Source organism: Monodon monoceros, unplaced genomic scaffold, assembly GCF_005190385.1.
Source record: "Monodon monoceros isolate NGI ecotype Baffin Bay Population unplaced genomic scaffold, NGI_Narwhal_1 Super_Scaffold_21, whole genome shotgun sequence".
Classification (NCBI taxonomy): Eukaryota; Metazoa; Chordata; class Mammalia; order Artiodactyla; family Monodontidae; genus Monodon; species Monodon monoceros.
In genome coordinates, this window is record NW_021703778.1 from 146868501 (window position 1) to 146883066 (window position 14566).

Consider the following 14566-nt stretch of genomic DNA (forward strand, 5'->3'; position numbering starts at 1 on the left):
GTAGCCTCGGGTAGTGGTGGGGGACGTTCAGACTGGCTGTTGCCACAGCTGGTCTAGCCACCCTCTTGAGGCCTCACTTGCAAGGTCTTCAGCGTCTGAGGAGGCAAGAAAGGTCACTTCCGGTCCTCCAACCTCGGAGGCGCGCGGACGCTCGGCCGTAACTGAACAACTCGAGCTCCAAGTCTCTGATTGGCTCTGGCAGGTGGGGGGGCGGGATGTGGCAGCGAGGGGCGTGGCCCTGCCGTCTCCCAAACTGGAGTCTTCCTCGCAGAGCGGAAGCCGACCTCTCCTGCCCCGGAAGTGCAAGTCTGGGGGTCGTGCAGGTGTGGATTCCGCCGGCGAGGCGGGTTTTTTCGAGATGCCGGGGGCTGAGGCTAAGGGCTCGGAGTTGTCCGAGAGGATCGAGAGTTTCGTAGAGGCACTGAAGCGGGGCGGCGGTCGGCACAGCTCCGAGGACACGGCCCGGGAGACCCTGGGGCTGCTGCGCCGGATCATCACGGACCACCGCTGGAGCAATGCAGGTGAGGCAGGCCTAGCTCCATCGCCTCCCTCGCCACTTTCCGTTTCCGATCCCCGGGCGGAAAGTCGCCCAGGCCCCACCGCGCCCTTGCCGCGCTTACCCTCTCTCTTTGGACGACAGGGGAGCTGATGGAATTGATCCGCAGAGAAGGCCGGAGGATGACGGCCGCTCAACCCTCAGAGACCACTGTGGGCAACATGGTGCGGAGAGTGCTCAGGATTATCCGGGAGGAGTATGGCAGGTCAGGCCCACGTCCTGGGCCGGGGGTTGGACCCAGTGACGCTTTTTACATGGAGCCTTTATTGGAGCTGAGCAGCTGTTGTTACCTTAATGACCACATCTCTTCCCCACCTCCCTCTTTGGGTCTTGTTGCCTCCCATAGACTCCACGGACGCAGCGACGAGAGCGATCAGCAGGAGTCCCTGCACAAACTCTTGACATCCGGGGGCCTGAGCGAGGATTTCCGCTCCCATTATGCTCAACTCCAGTCCAACATCATTGAAGCAATTAATGAGCTGCTTGTGGAACTGGGTGAGTCCTGATCCCTAGGTGGACAGGACAGGTGGCAGGCAGATGAGGGAACAGAAGACCCTGGAAGTTGTCATCAGCAGAGATGGGAGATTACCAGTCCTCTGGTTCTCGGAAGTTTGCCCTCATCCTGATTAGGAAGGGTTGGAATAGGTGGCAGACTAAGATAACCCTCTTTACATTTCCTTACAGACTAACCCCTTATCGACTGCAGATCCGCTGTGGTGGAGACTCTATTTGGGAAGAGCTTTATTTTTATTTTAAAGAAGATGAACCCCGGAAAACCACAGTTGATAGACCCTCCTTCACTAAACTTCCTCTTGAATTTTTATACAGACACACATACACATATACATACACATACACATACACACAGGCCACCTCCACCCACCTTGTCTATGTGACTCGGGAGAACTGTAGATACTTATTGCAGTCAGTGTTCCCAGGCTAGGAAGAAGCCGAGTCTGTCTGTGCACTGAGCTGCTGCTTCCAAATCCACCCCCCCCAGTTTTTCTACCGTGGCCTCCCTGTCAGTTGGAGGTGTTGTGGCCACCTTTTGGAGGAGGAGTTCTTTTGGGGGAAGCTCTGTTTACCCCACGCTCAGCACTTTAGAATTTCCCAAATTGGACCATTTCTTGCCTAAATTCATTGTCTTCAAAGTCAATTGTAAAGAGCTGGTGTTGGGACCCGGCAGGGGCACGGGGAGTAAGTTGATGAATAGGGGTGCTGCTGGGCAAGAGGGTAGGCTGAGAACTTGGGAGATGGAAGATCGTGGAGGAGCAGGGCTTTTAAGGAAAGGTGACATTCCACATTAAGTCCACTGACCACGTGTTACCAGGGTCTGCTAGGTGGGCAGTCTAGAGAAGGGTGCACATCCCTTTCTGTTTTCTGTAGTGTCTGTCTGTGTTGTAGCATAGCAGTGTCATATTTTTCTTGAAAAACTGGCTTCTTGCAGAAGGGACAACGGAGAACATCGCAGCCCAGGCTCTGGAGCACATCCACTCCAATGAGGTGATCATGACCATTGGCTTCTCCCGAACAGTGGAGGCCTTCCTCAAAGAGGCTGCCCGAAAGAGGAAATTCCATGTCATCGTGGCAGAGTGTGCACCTTTCTGTCAGGTATGGGGACTGCTGGAGTTGCTAAGAAAAATTTAAAATAAGGAGAGAATAAAGGAGGGGTAGGTGGGCTCCATGCCATCTTTGAATTGATAAGCAAGGCACAGTGAGAAGACAAAGTAAAACACTAAGGGAATTTTCAAGTTCATCCTGTTAACATTCTTAAACATTGGTTTAGGAAAGTTGGGTGACATACTTTTCATACCATATAAAGAATGAAACCTTTGTTTTTAACCTTTAAGACCCAGTTTAGATATCATCTCCTCTGGGAAACTGTTTTTCACGGCTGTTCTTCTCCCCCTTCTCCCCAACCCTTTCAATAGTAAATGAATCAATTCTAGCTCTATACTACTTCCTACTTCAGTACCTCTATTATTATATCTATTACTGCATGTTAGAGTTTTATATATATATATATATATGCCTCTCCTAAAAACTCCTTGAGAGAGTCAGCGGTATTCACTTCTGTAAAATAAAGGCTCAATAAATGTTTTCATAGAACTGGGTAAAAAAAGAAAAAAAAATAAGAAAGTTGGGTGAGCTGCTAGGCCCAAGAAAAATATAAATATTGGTTGTTTTAGGAATCAAAATAGGGTAAATTACCTTGAGGGTGACTGATGCTTGGTCTAACCTCACTCAATCTTTAGGTAAATAATAGGTCTCCAAAAAAGCAAGTATGTAAGGATGCAGTAAAATAATGAGCTAGGATCTGTCTTGTCAGCTCTGCTGGATTATGCAAGAAAGTCATATTTCCAGTTTTGTGGCTGTCCTAGTGCTGTTGGGGAGTAATAAACATTTATTAGAGTCCCCTGGGCTTCCTCCTGCTTCCCAGAGAATACCTACCAGATGAGTTAGTTATCTGTTGGAAATTGCGCACTGGATATGCCCAGTATCACAGAATCCCCAGAGCGTTTTCATTCTCTCTCACTCTTCCTCCCAGCATCAATCAGCCTTTCTCTCCTATTGCAGGGTCATGAGATGGCAGTCAATTTGTCCAAAACAGGTATTGAGACGACTGTCATGACGGATGCTGCCATTTTTGCTGTTATGTCAAGAGTCAACAAGGTGGGTGTATTTGGGTTATAGTGTGTCGAATTCATGAAGATTATACTTCTAAAATGTTGGGTCTCCACCCCCACCCCACCCCCAATATCCATGAGAAGGGAGGAAAGTTTCTAGCACCTTTTAAAAATATATACATGGGCCTTTTTAATCTATTAACTGATTTTGTTTCCCCCTTTATCTGAATCATTATTCCTCACTTGGAGGAGCCTCATTTTGTTTAAAGCATTGAAAAGAATTAAGTGGGACTAAGGTAAGTGTGTCAGCTGCTAGGGATCTGGTAAAGGGCTGCTCACTTCTGCTCAGAGAGCTTGGTGGTGGTGGATGGTGGAAGAAAGGCTCCCTGCTTCTCAGGAGGTATGAAAGATAGATTTCCAGGAAAGACAGGGCTAAGAACAGTAGATATTGCAGTTTCCTGTCCTGTACTATGTTCATTCTTCCCTTGCGAGCCCACTTTTATGCTAGAACTTGTGGTCTGAGCCTAGACTCCCTTTCCCTTGGGTGTACCAGCGTGTGACCTCCCAGTACACCAAGACTGAGGCTGAGCATTCCGGATCTTGTGCCCAATGGCCTGTTTAGGGCTCTATTCCTAGGATGGCTAACATTTTCTTTCCTGTCCCAAAGGTGATCATTGGCACAAAGACCATCCTGGCCAACGGTGCCCTGAGAGCTGTGACAGGAACTCATACTCTAGCACTGGCAGCAAAACACCATTCCACCCCACTCATCGTCTGTGCACCTATGTTCAAGCTTTCCCCACAGGTATGTCTGTCTGTCTCCATCTGCTCTCTCGTCTGTCTCTAGCCAACAGAAGGAAGTCAAGGTGTAGGTCTGAACTGTGGGCCTTCAACCTTCTCACTCTGGGGCTTCTCTTTGTCTGCATTTACTCAATGGATTAGACCCAGTGGAGGCTGGAAAAAGCCACAGAAGTCTTGATCCAGGAAAAGCCATTGATAGTTACAACCTGTCAGCTTCAGGAAGTCAAAATTGTAAGGTCAGGACAATACGCAGTTGGGGAAGGCCCTTTGTTTACATTGCCACCACTCGCTGACACCATTTCTGAAAATGCCAAGTAAGTTGAAACTAGAAACATAGAATTGGTTTTATTTGTTCCAGGGACTGTCCTCTGTAGCCTGAATACAGGAAGTTACAAAGTGAAGAGCAATTTCACCAGTGATAGAAACTACTTGCTTTGAACATATCAGCCTATCTATAGGTGTCTACTTTTTTAAAAATTGAGGTGAAATTCACATAACATACAATTAACCATTTAAAGTTGTATAGTTCAGTGGCATTTACTACATTCACAGCATTGTGCAACTACCACTCTCTAGTTTCAAAACTTTTTCATCATCCCAGAAAAACACTCTGTACCTATTGAGTAATCACTCCCTATTCCTCCTTCTCCCCATCTCCTAGTAATGGCTAATCTGCTTTCTGTCTCTATGGATTTGCTTATTTTTGATATTTCACATAAAAGGAGTCATACAACATGGACCCTTTTGTTTCTGATTTCTTTCACTTAGCATAATGTTTTGGGGCTTCATCCGAGTTGTAGCACAGTACTTTGTTCCTTTTTGTGGCCGAATAGTATTCCATTGCGTGGATATACCACAATTTAATTATCCATTCATCTGTTGATAAGCATCTGAGTTATTTCTACCTTTTGGCTTTTGTGAATAATGCTGCTGTAAGCCTTTGTAATCAAATGTCTGTGGATGTATGTTTTTTATTTCTCTTGGGTGTATACCTAAAAGTGGAAGTGTCAGATGAGCTGACACTCTCTTTTTTTTTTCTTTTTTCTTTTTCCCTAATTCTTTTTTTTTTCTTTTTCCCTAATTCTTTTCCAGTTCCCCAATGAAGAAGATTCATTTCACAAGTTTGTGGCTCCTGAAGAAGTCCTGCCTTTCACAGAAGGTACAGAAGTTGCTTGAATGTATGTGGCACACGCGCTTGTGTGTTTTGGGTTTTTGTGTATGTGTGTTGCGGTCTTTGGGTTTTGGTGGCCAATGGGATTGAATGCCGTCAGGTTGTGTTTTTTTTATCATACTTCTTGTGGGGACTGTTCTCTTTAGCAGCTTAGGGTGCTCGGGGTCCTGATCTAATCCATGTTCATTTTCTTCTAAAACTAATATATTTTAGCTGCGTTATTGGGGCCATGGCGGGTTGGATCACCCAGCACTGACTGGGTTTGGCCTTGAAAGTTCTTTGAGACACAGGCGACAACCCAATGAGAAAATGTTCTTGTTTTCGGCTGCTGCAGGGAGTCATTTTGGTAACGTGACTGCCAAAGAAAGCAGGCTCTGAAATGTTACTTCTGAAACTCGCCTGTAGCCTGGACACCTTTGTGTGTTGGGGTCCATTTCTCTCACGTATTCTGAAGGCAGCTTTGCTCAGTGAGCCTGCTGCCTCGTCAACAGTTCGCATGGGCTTTAACACCCTCCTGGAGCAAAGCATAGTACTCGGGGTGCTGATTCTTCTTGGAAATTGAATAACTTCACCATTTATCCAAACATTCATTCTTTCAAGAAATATTTATGACTATTGAGTACCCACTGTGTATCCAACACTATTTCAGGCACTAGGGATATAACAGTGAATAACATAGATAGGCCCTGCTCCCCCAGAGTTTACATTATGTTGCAAAAGACAGACAAGAATATGTCAGGTCATGGGATGTTTTAGGAAGAAAACAAATACGAAGGATGAGATGGAAAGTGACGAGGGGACTACCTTAGTCCGGGGAAGGGACTTAATGAGGTGGCATTTCAGCTGAGTCCTGAAGGAATACAGCCTGCTATGTGAAGATGAAGGAAAGAGTTTTCCAGGTGTTGGTGCAAAGGGCCTGATTTAGGTACATGCTTAGCCAGTTGGAAGAAGATGGCCATGTGGCTAGAGAGTAATGAGCAAGAGAGAGAGTAATATGAACTATAATTAGTGTAGTGTGGTGGCGAGGGGCCAGATCTTGAAGGTTGCAATCCCAAATTTGACTATTATTCTAAGGGTTATCTATGGAAAGGCATCAGACAGTTATAAGCATAGGGTGTATCATGAACTGAAGTCATCTCTTCTGGTTTGTATGTTGCTGCAGTTTCCCTTCCTTGGGGTGGCGAGTGTACTTGCATTACTGAGCCTAGAATCTATAAGATACTTAATTATTAGAACAGGAGCCTTGGTTTTATCTTTCGCTCATGTGATTACCTTTCAGGGGACATCTTGGAGAAAGTCAGTGTTCACTGCCCTGTGTTTGACTACGTTCCCCCAGAGCTCATTACCCTCTTTATCTCCAACATTGGTGGGAATGCACCTTCCTACATCTACCGCCTGATGAGTGAGCTCTACCATCCTGATGATCATGTCCTATGACCACCACTCGTCCTAGGCAGAAGCTGCTTAGGCAAACACAGGATGGAGTGGAGACTTCAGTGCCACGGCTGAAACACATCTTCCTTGTAGTGGGGGAGTGATCTGGAGTCAAGCTGAGAAAACTTGATACTGATACTGTTCCCCACCGTTTCAGTCATCCTATAACCAGGATGCACATCCAGGACGATTTTTTGCCTTTCAGGTCTCAACAGAGCAGCAGGGCTTGACCTATTGATTTTGGAGCCTCTTAGTGACTTGGGGCGTCTGTTTCAGGAACTTAAACTTTCTGGTTCAGTGGCGTGTTAAACACAGCACTGCAGACCTTGCTGGGCTACAGGTTTTTGCTCAGAAATGACTACCACGCCTTTTCTGAGGCTGTGCCAATAAAGGCTGCTCGAAGGTTCCTGAGTCGGTTTATTTACTGTCCTGCTCTGACTGAAGTGCCTGCAACAGCAGCAGCAGAGCCCTTTGGTGTTTTCATAGAGGGCAGTAATCAGAGGTAACAGCCTAAAACAGAAGGGCGGATGAAAGTATTTATGATTCCTTTATAATTGACTGGAATTCATCCCAAACAGCTTGTTAATAATCCAAGACAGTGGTTCCAAAATCACTGATCATCAGAATCATCTGGGAGTTTGAGAAAATATACAATCCCAGACCTACTGCATCTGATCTCTGGGATGGCACACGGGGATCTGCTTAGAGTGCCCCAGAAAAGGACGCCCTCATGTACTGTTAATAGGACTGTAAATTGGTACAACCTTTTCCAGGGCAATTTTGAGTCTTCTAGAATTATTTTTACAAGCACACAAAGACACAGACAAGAATGTCCATTGTAGCAGCTGTAATGTCACAGCCTAAGTGTCCAGCAATATAGCATTTCGTATTCTGTTAGTTAAAAACAAGACAGGTTTTAAAATAAGTATGATGTACCGTGGAACATTATGTATACACTGCAACAGAGGTTTCAAAGGGTGGCTTGAGATCAGTGTCTGGATTAGACATTTTAGATGGTTCATCTAGTATTTAATTTGAATTATTTACCAGTATTTTAAAATCTGGAGGTTACACATTAAACAAATTCAGATTTCTTGCTACTCCTGAAGATTTGGCAACTCTGGGCCCACATTCCCAAATGGCAGCATTTGGCTATAGTTGGGTAGCTTCTAATTCCATTAAATGGAAAACCCCCAGTTTTCTGCAGTTCCAAGCCATGTCCACTAAACTCATTTATGTTGTCTGCCGAACCCTGGTAGGCATCTGAGTGGTGACCCTTGTGTTAATGAATGGGATAGATTTGTAAGCAAGTCTATTTTATATTCTGTATAAAACCAAAATCAAGCTGGGAAAACAAGCTGCAGAGCAATCTACATGATATGACCCTAACTAACTTCCTTAAAACAAAATATATGCATGCATAGGATAAAAGTCTGGAAGAATAACACCAAACGGTGACAAGAAGGGGGACAGCTTCTAATTTTATTTAGTGTGTTGGTATATTGTTTCTACTTTTTATGTGTACTACTTTAGTAATTATGATCTCAAAAAGTCTCCCCAGGTTATCCAGATGATCTGGATGCCATGTTTGGGAAGTTTGGTCCAAAACAGGGGTCCAAGGTCCACTGAGTGTGCAGGGGGAACCCCCTGGGATGCTTGTCACAAAGCCAGCCTCCTGCCTCTTGCAGCAGTGTCTATGAGGTACGGGAGGAAGTTCTGGGAATCTGCATGTTTAACAAGCAACCCAAGGGATTTTAACAGGGCATTTGATAGCCTTGTTTTGATAAACACTGGCCAGAGGTAGACGATGAGGGAAAGGGCTCTACTCTCTGTTAGCTACTTGACATGGGCAGATCTTTTCCTTAGGATTCTTATCTTCCTTGAGACAGGGAAAAAGCAAGACTGAAGAGGGTCAGTCTAAAGGACTGACCTAAAAGCTCTCTGACACAGAAGAGCCTGGCTCACTTAGGTCTCTGTCAGTTATTTCTTAAAGCATCTAAGACCCCACGCTTTCTCAGTGAAGTGGCTTATAGCTACCAATTTCGAGCAATTGTCTCCTCTGAAGGCACCAGTTCTTGACGGCAGCTCACTTGGGTACGACCATGTGCTCTGGGGTAAGAGCAGCAGTGAGTCAAGGAACTTAAATCTGTTTCTGGCTCCAAAAGTGCTTTATGATACTTGTCCTTTGTGCATCTCGGTCCCTGGGTCTAAAATTAGCACCAACATCCTGCCCAGGCAGAACTGAGATGGACGAAGTTTACCAGGGTAGAGGCTGTCTCTGGTCAACACTTACAGTGCCTGGAACAGAACTGCACAAATGCGTACTCTTTAGAACCTCAGTCAAGTAAATCCCACAAAGCTGTTTATATGCCTGGTTTTTCTATTTCTCTCTCTCCCTTTTCCCCGTTGAGGAAGAGTAAATATTGGAAAGGGAGAACCTGATCTGAACAGGGAGAAGCTAAGGCGTTTGCGTCAGCTTCCTACCTTATCAGCCTTTGTTTGGGCTTGCCTCTCACCCCTGCTTTTGCAGCAGAATCCAGAAGCTCATTTAAAAACTGTTGTAGCTTGGAAAATTAATAGAGGATTACATGGACGTGGAAGTCTTCCTGAATACGCTTAATGAACCAAGTTAGATCACTTACTCAACACAGTTGTAAAGACGCTTTTTCCCACGGTTTATGCCTTCCAATTTGGACGGAGGGCAGGAAAGGCACAATTCCTGGAACTCAAATAAGGAATAGAAATTCCCAACATAGCCTCTTAAGAGAAGTCTCTGAAAAATACTCTACCAAGAAAAACTGAAGTGTAAAGTGATACCTCAAAGAAAAAAATGCCAGTACTCGTAAGATCGTAAGTTTCACAGATATGCTTCAAAGCCATTTCTCAAAGTAATCTGTTGCAGCAGTCTTTGGGCTTATGAAGGCTGCCAGGCTCACAGTTCCACCATTGAGCTCCATGACTCTGTAATACCACATATGTAGAACTCAGTACATCAGAATGCTTTGCCATAAAGATAGTACCAGATGGTGATGTAATTATTGTAAAGGCCTACACTATCCACCTGTCCTTGCAAAAACTCCCTCTGCAGACATGCATCTAGTTGACACAAAGGAGCTATTTTGAAATGTGGTTTGGAAATGTTTTTTTATCTCTGCTTTGGATTATCCTTTCATTCACCAAACAGTTGTTCCAGGATGTTGTGCAATGGCTAAGCGATTACAACCAATAAAGAGCTATAGTCTAAGCTTTCAGTCTTCACAACACACAGCAGAGGGCTGCCTTCAAGCCTAACCACACTTGAAACGACGATCGCCTAATGTTTAAATTAAATATTGTGCTGACGAGAAGGGGCCTTTCAGTAGTGTTTTTGCAGGCATGTTAGTTACATTTATTTATTTTATAAATTTATTATTATTTATTTTTGGCTGTGGGTCTTCGTTGCTGTGTGCGGGCTTTCTCTAGTTGTGGTGAGCGGGGGCTACTCTTCGTTGTGGTGCACGGGCTTCTCATTGTCATGACTTCTCTTGTTGTGGAGCACAGGATCTAGGCGCGCAGGCTCAGTAGTTGTGGCACACGGGCTTACTTGCTCCGCGTCATGTGGGATCTTCCTGGACCAGGGCTCGAACCCATGTCCCCTGCATTGGCAGGCGGGTTCTTAACCACTGCACCATCAGGGAAGTCCCTACTTACATTTTGAATTAAGACCTGCCTAGAGAAGAAGGAAGCTACTTAAAAACTTGACAAGATTCCAAAGATTCATAATTTATATGTAAAATTCTGCAGTTAACTACTATAAAAGAGAGGTCATGAAATACTTAAGTAATGATAAACTACTAGCAGTAGCTAACTCCAAACTACCTTTTTTTTTTTTTTTTTTGATCGATTGGATGCTCCTTAGAGCAAGTTGTTTAGCCAGGCAAGTTGTACAGGGAAAGTCTGGCCAAATCCAGCTTCTTCACACCGCTACTTGAGTCATGCTAGCTTGCTGGTTCGATAGATGGAGACACTCAGATGTAAGACACTCAGATTCCCACAGGCTTTGATCAGGTTGCCTGAACTTTATCAGATGTTTCTGGATAAGATTGAGTGCTCTGTGACAAATGGGCATGGGATGAAAGTGATTCAAGGTCTTGAAAAATCCTAAACCATAAGATAACTTCTTTTTTCTTTATCTCTTCCACAATTTCTGCCTCAATACATTTAGGAGGGACTCACTAAATGTTACTGAATGATAAATAAATGAATAAATGGAGAGATAGAAGGAAGGAAGTGTTTATTTCGTGCAGATTATCCAGATTTTTGGTTTCCCAAGCTTTCTTTTCCTCTCTTCTGAGCCCACCTTTTTGCCATCTCACTGTTGATGAGCAACTTCAGCTGAGAAGGGGTGAAAATTGGCACGATATACAGTGGCAAACATACCAGTCAGTTCTCATTGTTAGCCTGCTTTTGTGAAGGGTTTTGATGGAAGGAGGTGCACTTCAGCGGAAAACAGGTAGGGAGAGTCTAGTTCTTTGTGCCAGAAACTGCTCTTCCCTTCCTTCAGATACGCCGGTACTGGCCCCCACCTGAAGCTCGGGCTGAGCCTGGTTGTCAGTGCCGTCTAGGAACTGATGGGCTGCATCTGTTCTTACTTGGCATGGCTTCCTCAGCCCCCTGCACATCTCTAGAACTTGGCCTTGGGCCCCTTCCTGCTGTGACCTGTTATGGTTGCCTTGTTCTTTTTATTATCTGTTAGGCTCAGATCCCAGCTGTTCATTTGTGTCTGACCTTTTGCCTTGCTCTGACGTCTGATTGCTAGACCCTCTCCGTTCTCAACTACTCATGGAGTTCCAGATCCCCAGCTGGGTTCTGGACTTTGCCCTAGCCCCCTCCCCAGACTCTCCTTTTCCTTCTAGCCTACATTCTAAGCTTTGCCTTAAGCTTTTCTGATACTAGCTCCTATTGCCATCTATATAGCCTTAATTCTGACGGTAGAATTGTTAATTTCCATTTATTTCAATAATAAAGACATAGCTGTAACTCGGGGTGATCCCTACACTTAGAGGAAGTTACCTAGTCTATCATTAGTTTCCTTGTCTCTCTCTCTGACTGAAGCTAAGCTTCTTGAAGGTATGCACCTTTATTTCTCAATACAGTTCTGATGAGTGTTACTGACAAAGGAACTCGTTAAGAATGGCTTCGTTACACATCTCATCTCTCAAGTTAACAAAGCCTCCGCTAACCAGAATCAAGTACAGTTAAACCACTAGGTTTACAAACTGATAAATCCCTAATAAATTAAAAAGATATAGGGCAGTGTGGGTAATAATGGGAATGTGTGCAGTGTGAAGTCCTACAGACCTGGGCTGGAATTCTCCCTCTCAGCAAACCGGTTAACATCTCTGAGGTTCAGTAGTCTCACGGCAAGAGAGAGATACTAGTTTCCTAAGAGGACCGTTGTAAGGATTAGAGAGCATGTATACAAAGCATTTGGTATATAGTGAGCCCTCAGTAAATGGAAGCTAGTATCAGGACTTCCCTGGTGGTCCAGTGGTTAAGAATCCACCTTCCAATGCAGGGGACGCAGGTTCGATCCCTGGTCAGGAAACTAAGATCCCTGTATGCCGCGGGGCAACTGAGCCCGTGTGCCGTGACCACTGAGCCTGCACGTTCTGGAGCCCACATACCACAACTAGAGGAGCCCGTGACAAAGAGCCCGTGTGCCACAACCGGGACCCGACACAGCCAAATAAATAAATAAACATTAAAAATAAAATAAAATAACATCTTTAAAAAAAAATGGTAGCTAGTATTCTTGTTCTTGGAGCCAGAAAACTTGGATACCACTCTCAGCTTTACTTATTAGCTATGTGATCTTAGAGAATATTTTTCAAACTTACTTTCCCACTTTGTAAAATGGGGAGAATAATACCACCTTATCTCATGGGTTGCCAAGAAATTCAAATAAGTTATGCAAATATTATTTGTAAACCTTAAAACACCATATAGGTGTTAATGATTACCGTCATGTGTTTGAAGATTAAATGTATCTCTGCTGTTATGGCACCTGAGTTAAAACAGAATGAAACAGAACCCTAACAGGCAATAAAAGTAATGTTAGATATTTTGGGCTAATTGGTTGGTTTTATGCTGATACATGCTACTGAGTTTATAAATTATTAAGATAGGATAATTATCTCCTGCATTGCTAGAGTCAGGCTGGGCAGGATGATTGGTTACATGATTTTTGGAGAACTTTTTCTAGTCCTCTGCTCTTCTGAAGAACACAGGGGTTTGAGATTATTAGCAAGACCTTGTGAAATCACACCCCATCACCATAATATAAGAGGTATCGTAACGCTTTTTTTTAATCGTACAGATTGGTCTGACCTAAAAAGATTTTTTAAACTCCCAGGACAGCTGACCTCCATGTAGCTCTGGAGAGGGGAGACAGAGGTCCAGAGGCCACGGCACCCCACCGGGCCTGGAGGCTGAGCCCCTGAAAATACCCTCCTTTCTAAGGCTAGACCTCCCAGTCTATGAAACCACTTATACGTATTTAGAATAATAAAGGCCAGTGGTGCCTATTCTTCAGGGTTCCAATTACGTAATTCTACAAGGATCTACGAGGATCCCCTTGAAAACCAGCGAAGGCTTTCCCTAAACCTCCTGTGAATGCACTACTTCATCACTCCCGTAAGATTCACTGCAGGGCTGCCGGCAAACGAATTTTTCTCCCGTAAGCACAAATTTGTTTCCTGTATTAAAAAACGAAGGAAATCATTCCATTTGCTACAAAGACCAGTGGGAGCAGGCTGGTCAGGAAATACAAAAGTAGATATTCTCATTGCAACATCTTTCTCATTGTATGGCATCCCAGATGCAAAAAACATTACCAGCTGTTTTTTTGCTTTTTTCTTTTTTTCTTTTACAGGACTTTAGTCTTATTAACCAGAAATCAAGTCATCTAAAAAGGTAGGGGGAGTACGGATTAAGAGTGGCATAACAAGCGTCTGCAGAAAGATCAGTCCCGGTCCCAAATGAAGTTACGAGGCCATTAGTTAGGCATACTGTAATGAAACCAAGATACAATTGGAAAGGGACCAAAGTAACCTTTGCCTCCTGAAAAAGGGTAGAGAATACATCTGGCTATTTTGAAAGAATAAATGCTGCATTTTTGATATGAAGATTGCTTTCACATAGATACTTAAGTACAAAAAAATGTTTTCTAAAACAAGTGCATAGTACTTTCACCATTTCACTGGTTTGGGATATGAACAATATCAGTCTCTGAAAGGGGGTTTATTTATTTTTTTGTCTTACACTCTTTTATTTTTTACATATATGCAAATATGTTTTATGTACAATAATTGGTTCCATCAAATCATTAGACCAAGACATTCTATTGGTAATCTTCCCCAAAATAGATTCAGGCGAAATCAGATATTCGTGCACTTTGTGGACTACCAGACTTGAGACTTCATTATTGATTTCAGTTTTGAGATCATATACATAATTCAAAATATACATGAACTGGGTTAAGGTGATAAATGTGGGCTGAAAGAAACCACAGGATTCAGAACAATTAAACTGTATTTTGCTGGCATTTGAGCCACACTGTGAACAGCACATGTGTGTATCCCATAGCTCTTTTACTGTGGGAGAGGGGAAGAAAACAGCTGATACGACCTGGCAGAGGCTGCTTCACCAAGGGCTCCTTTCTTCTCCGCCTCTGCCCCCTTGGGTTCTTGTTTCCCTGTGTCATCCGCCGGGGCGGCCTGGGCTGCACCTTCAGCCAGCAGGGAACAGTGCAGCCACAGGAGGAAGGAGAGTTCCTTGGCTATGCCCGTGTTTTTGTTTTTTTTTTTTAATTAACTTATTTATTTTTGGTTGCGTTGGGTCTTCGTTGCTGCGCGCGGGCTTTCTCTAGTTGCGGCGAGCGGGGGCTACTCTTCGTTGCGGTGCGCGGTCTTCTCATTGCGGTGGCTTCTCTTGTTG

General features: G+C 44.2%; 1 protein-coding gene across 2 annotated transcripts in view; it reads left to right on the plus strand.

Moving 5' to 3' along the window:
* Nucleotides 1–286: 286 nt before the first annotated feature.
* EIF2B2 (eukaryotic translation initiation factor 2B subunit beta) overlaps nt 287–14566 on the plus strand; it is a 34709-nt gene continuing 20429 nt past the window's right edge. Inside the window, exons 1-8 of one of the 2 annotated variants that reach the window (XM_029237370.1) lie at nt 287–521; nt 641–761; nt 903–1051; nt 2004–2167; nt 3134–3229; nt 3851–3988; nt 5077–5143; nt 6435–7000. In XM_029237370.1, coding sequence (XP_029093203.1) covers nt 359–521; nt 641–761; nt 903–1051; nt 2004–2167; nt 3134–3229; nt 3851–3988; nt 5077–5143; nt 6435–6592 — 1056 coding nt within the window. In that variant the 5' untranslated portion in view covers nt 287–358 and the 3' untranslated portion in view covers nt 6593–7000. Of the gene's footprint in view, nt 522–640; nt 762–902; nt 1052–2003; nt 2168–3133; nt 3230–3850; nt 3989–5076; nt 5144–6434; nt 7001–14566 lie in introns of those variants that run through there. The other variant, XM_029237371.1, reaches the window with a different exon arrangement.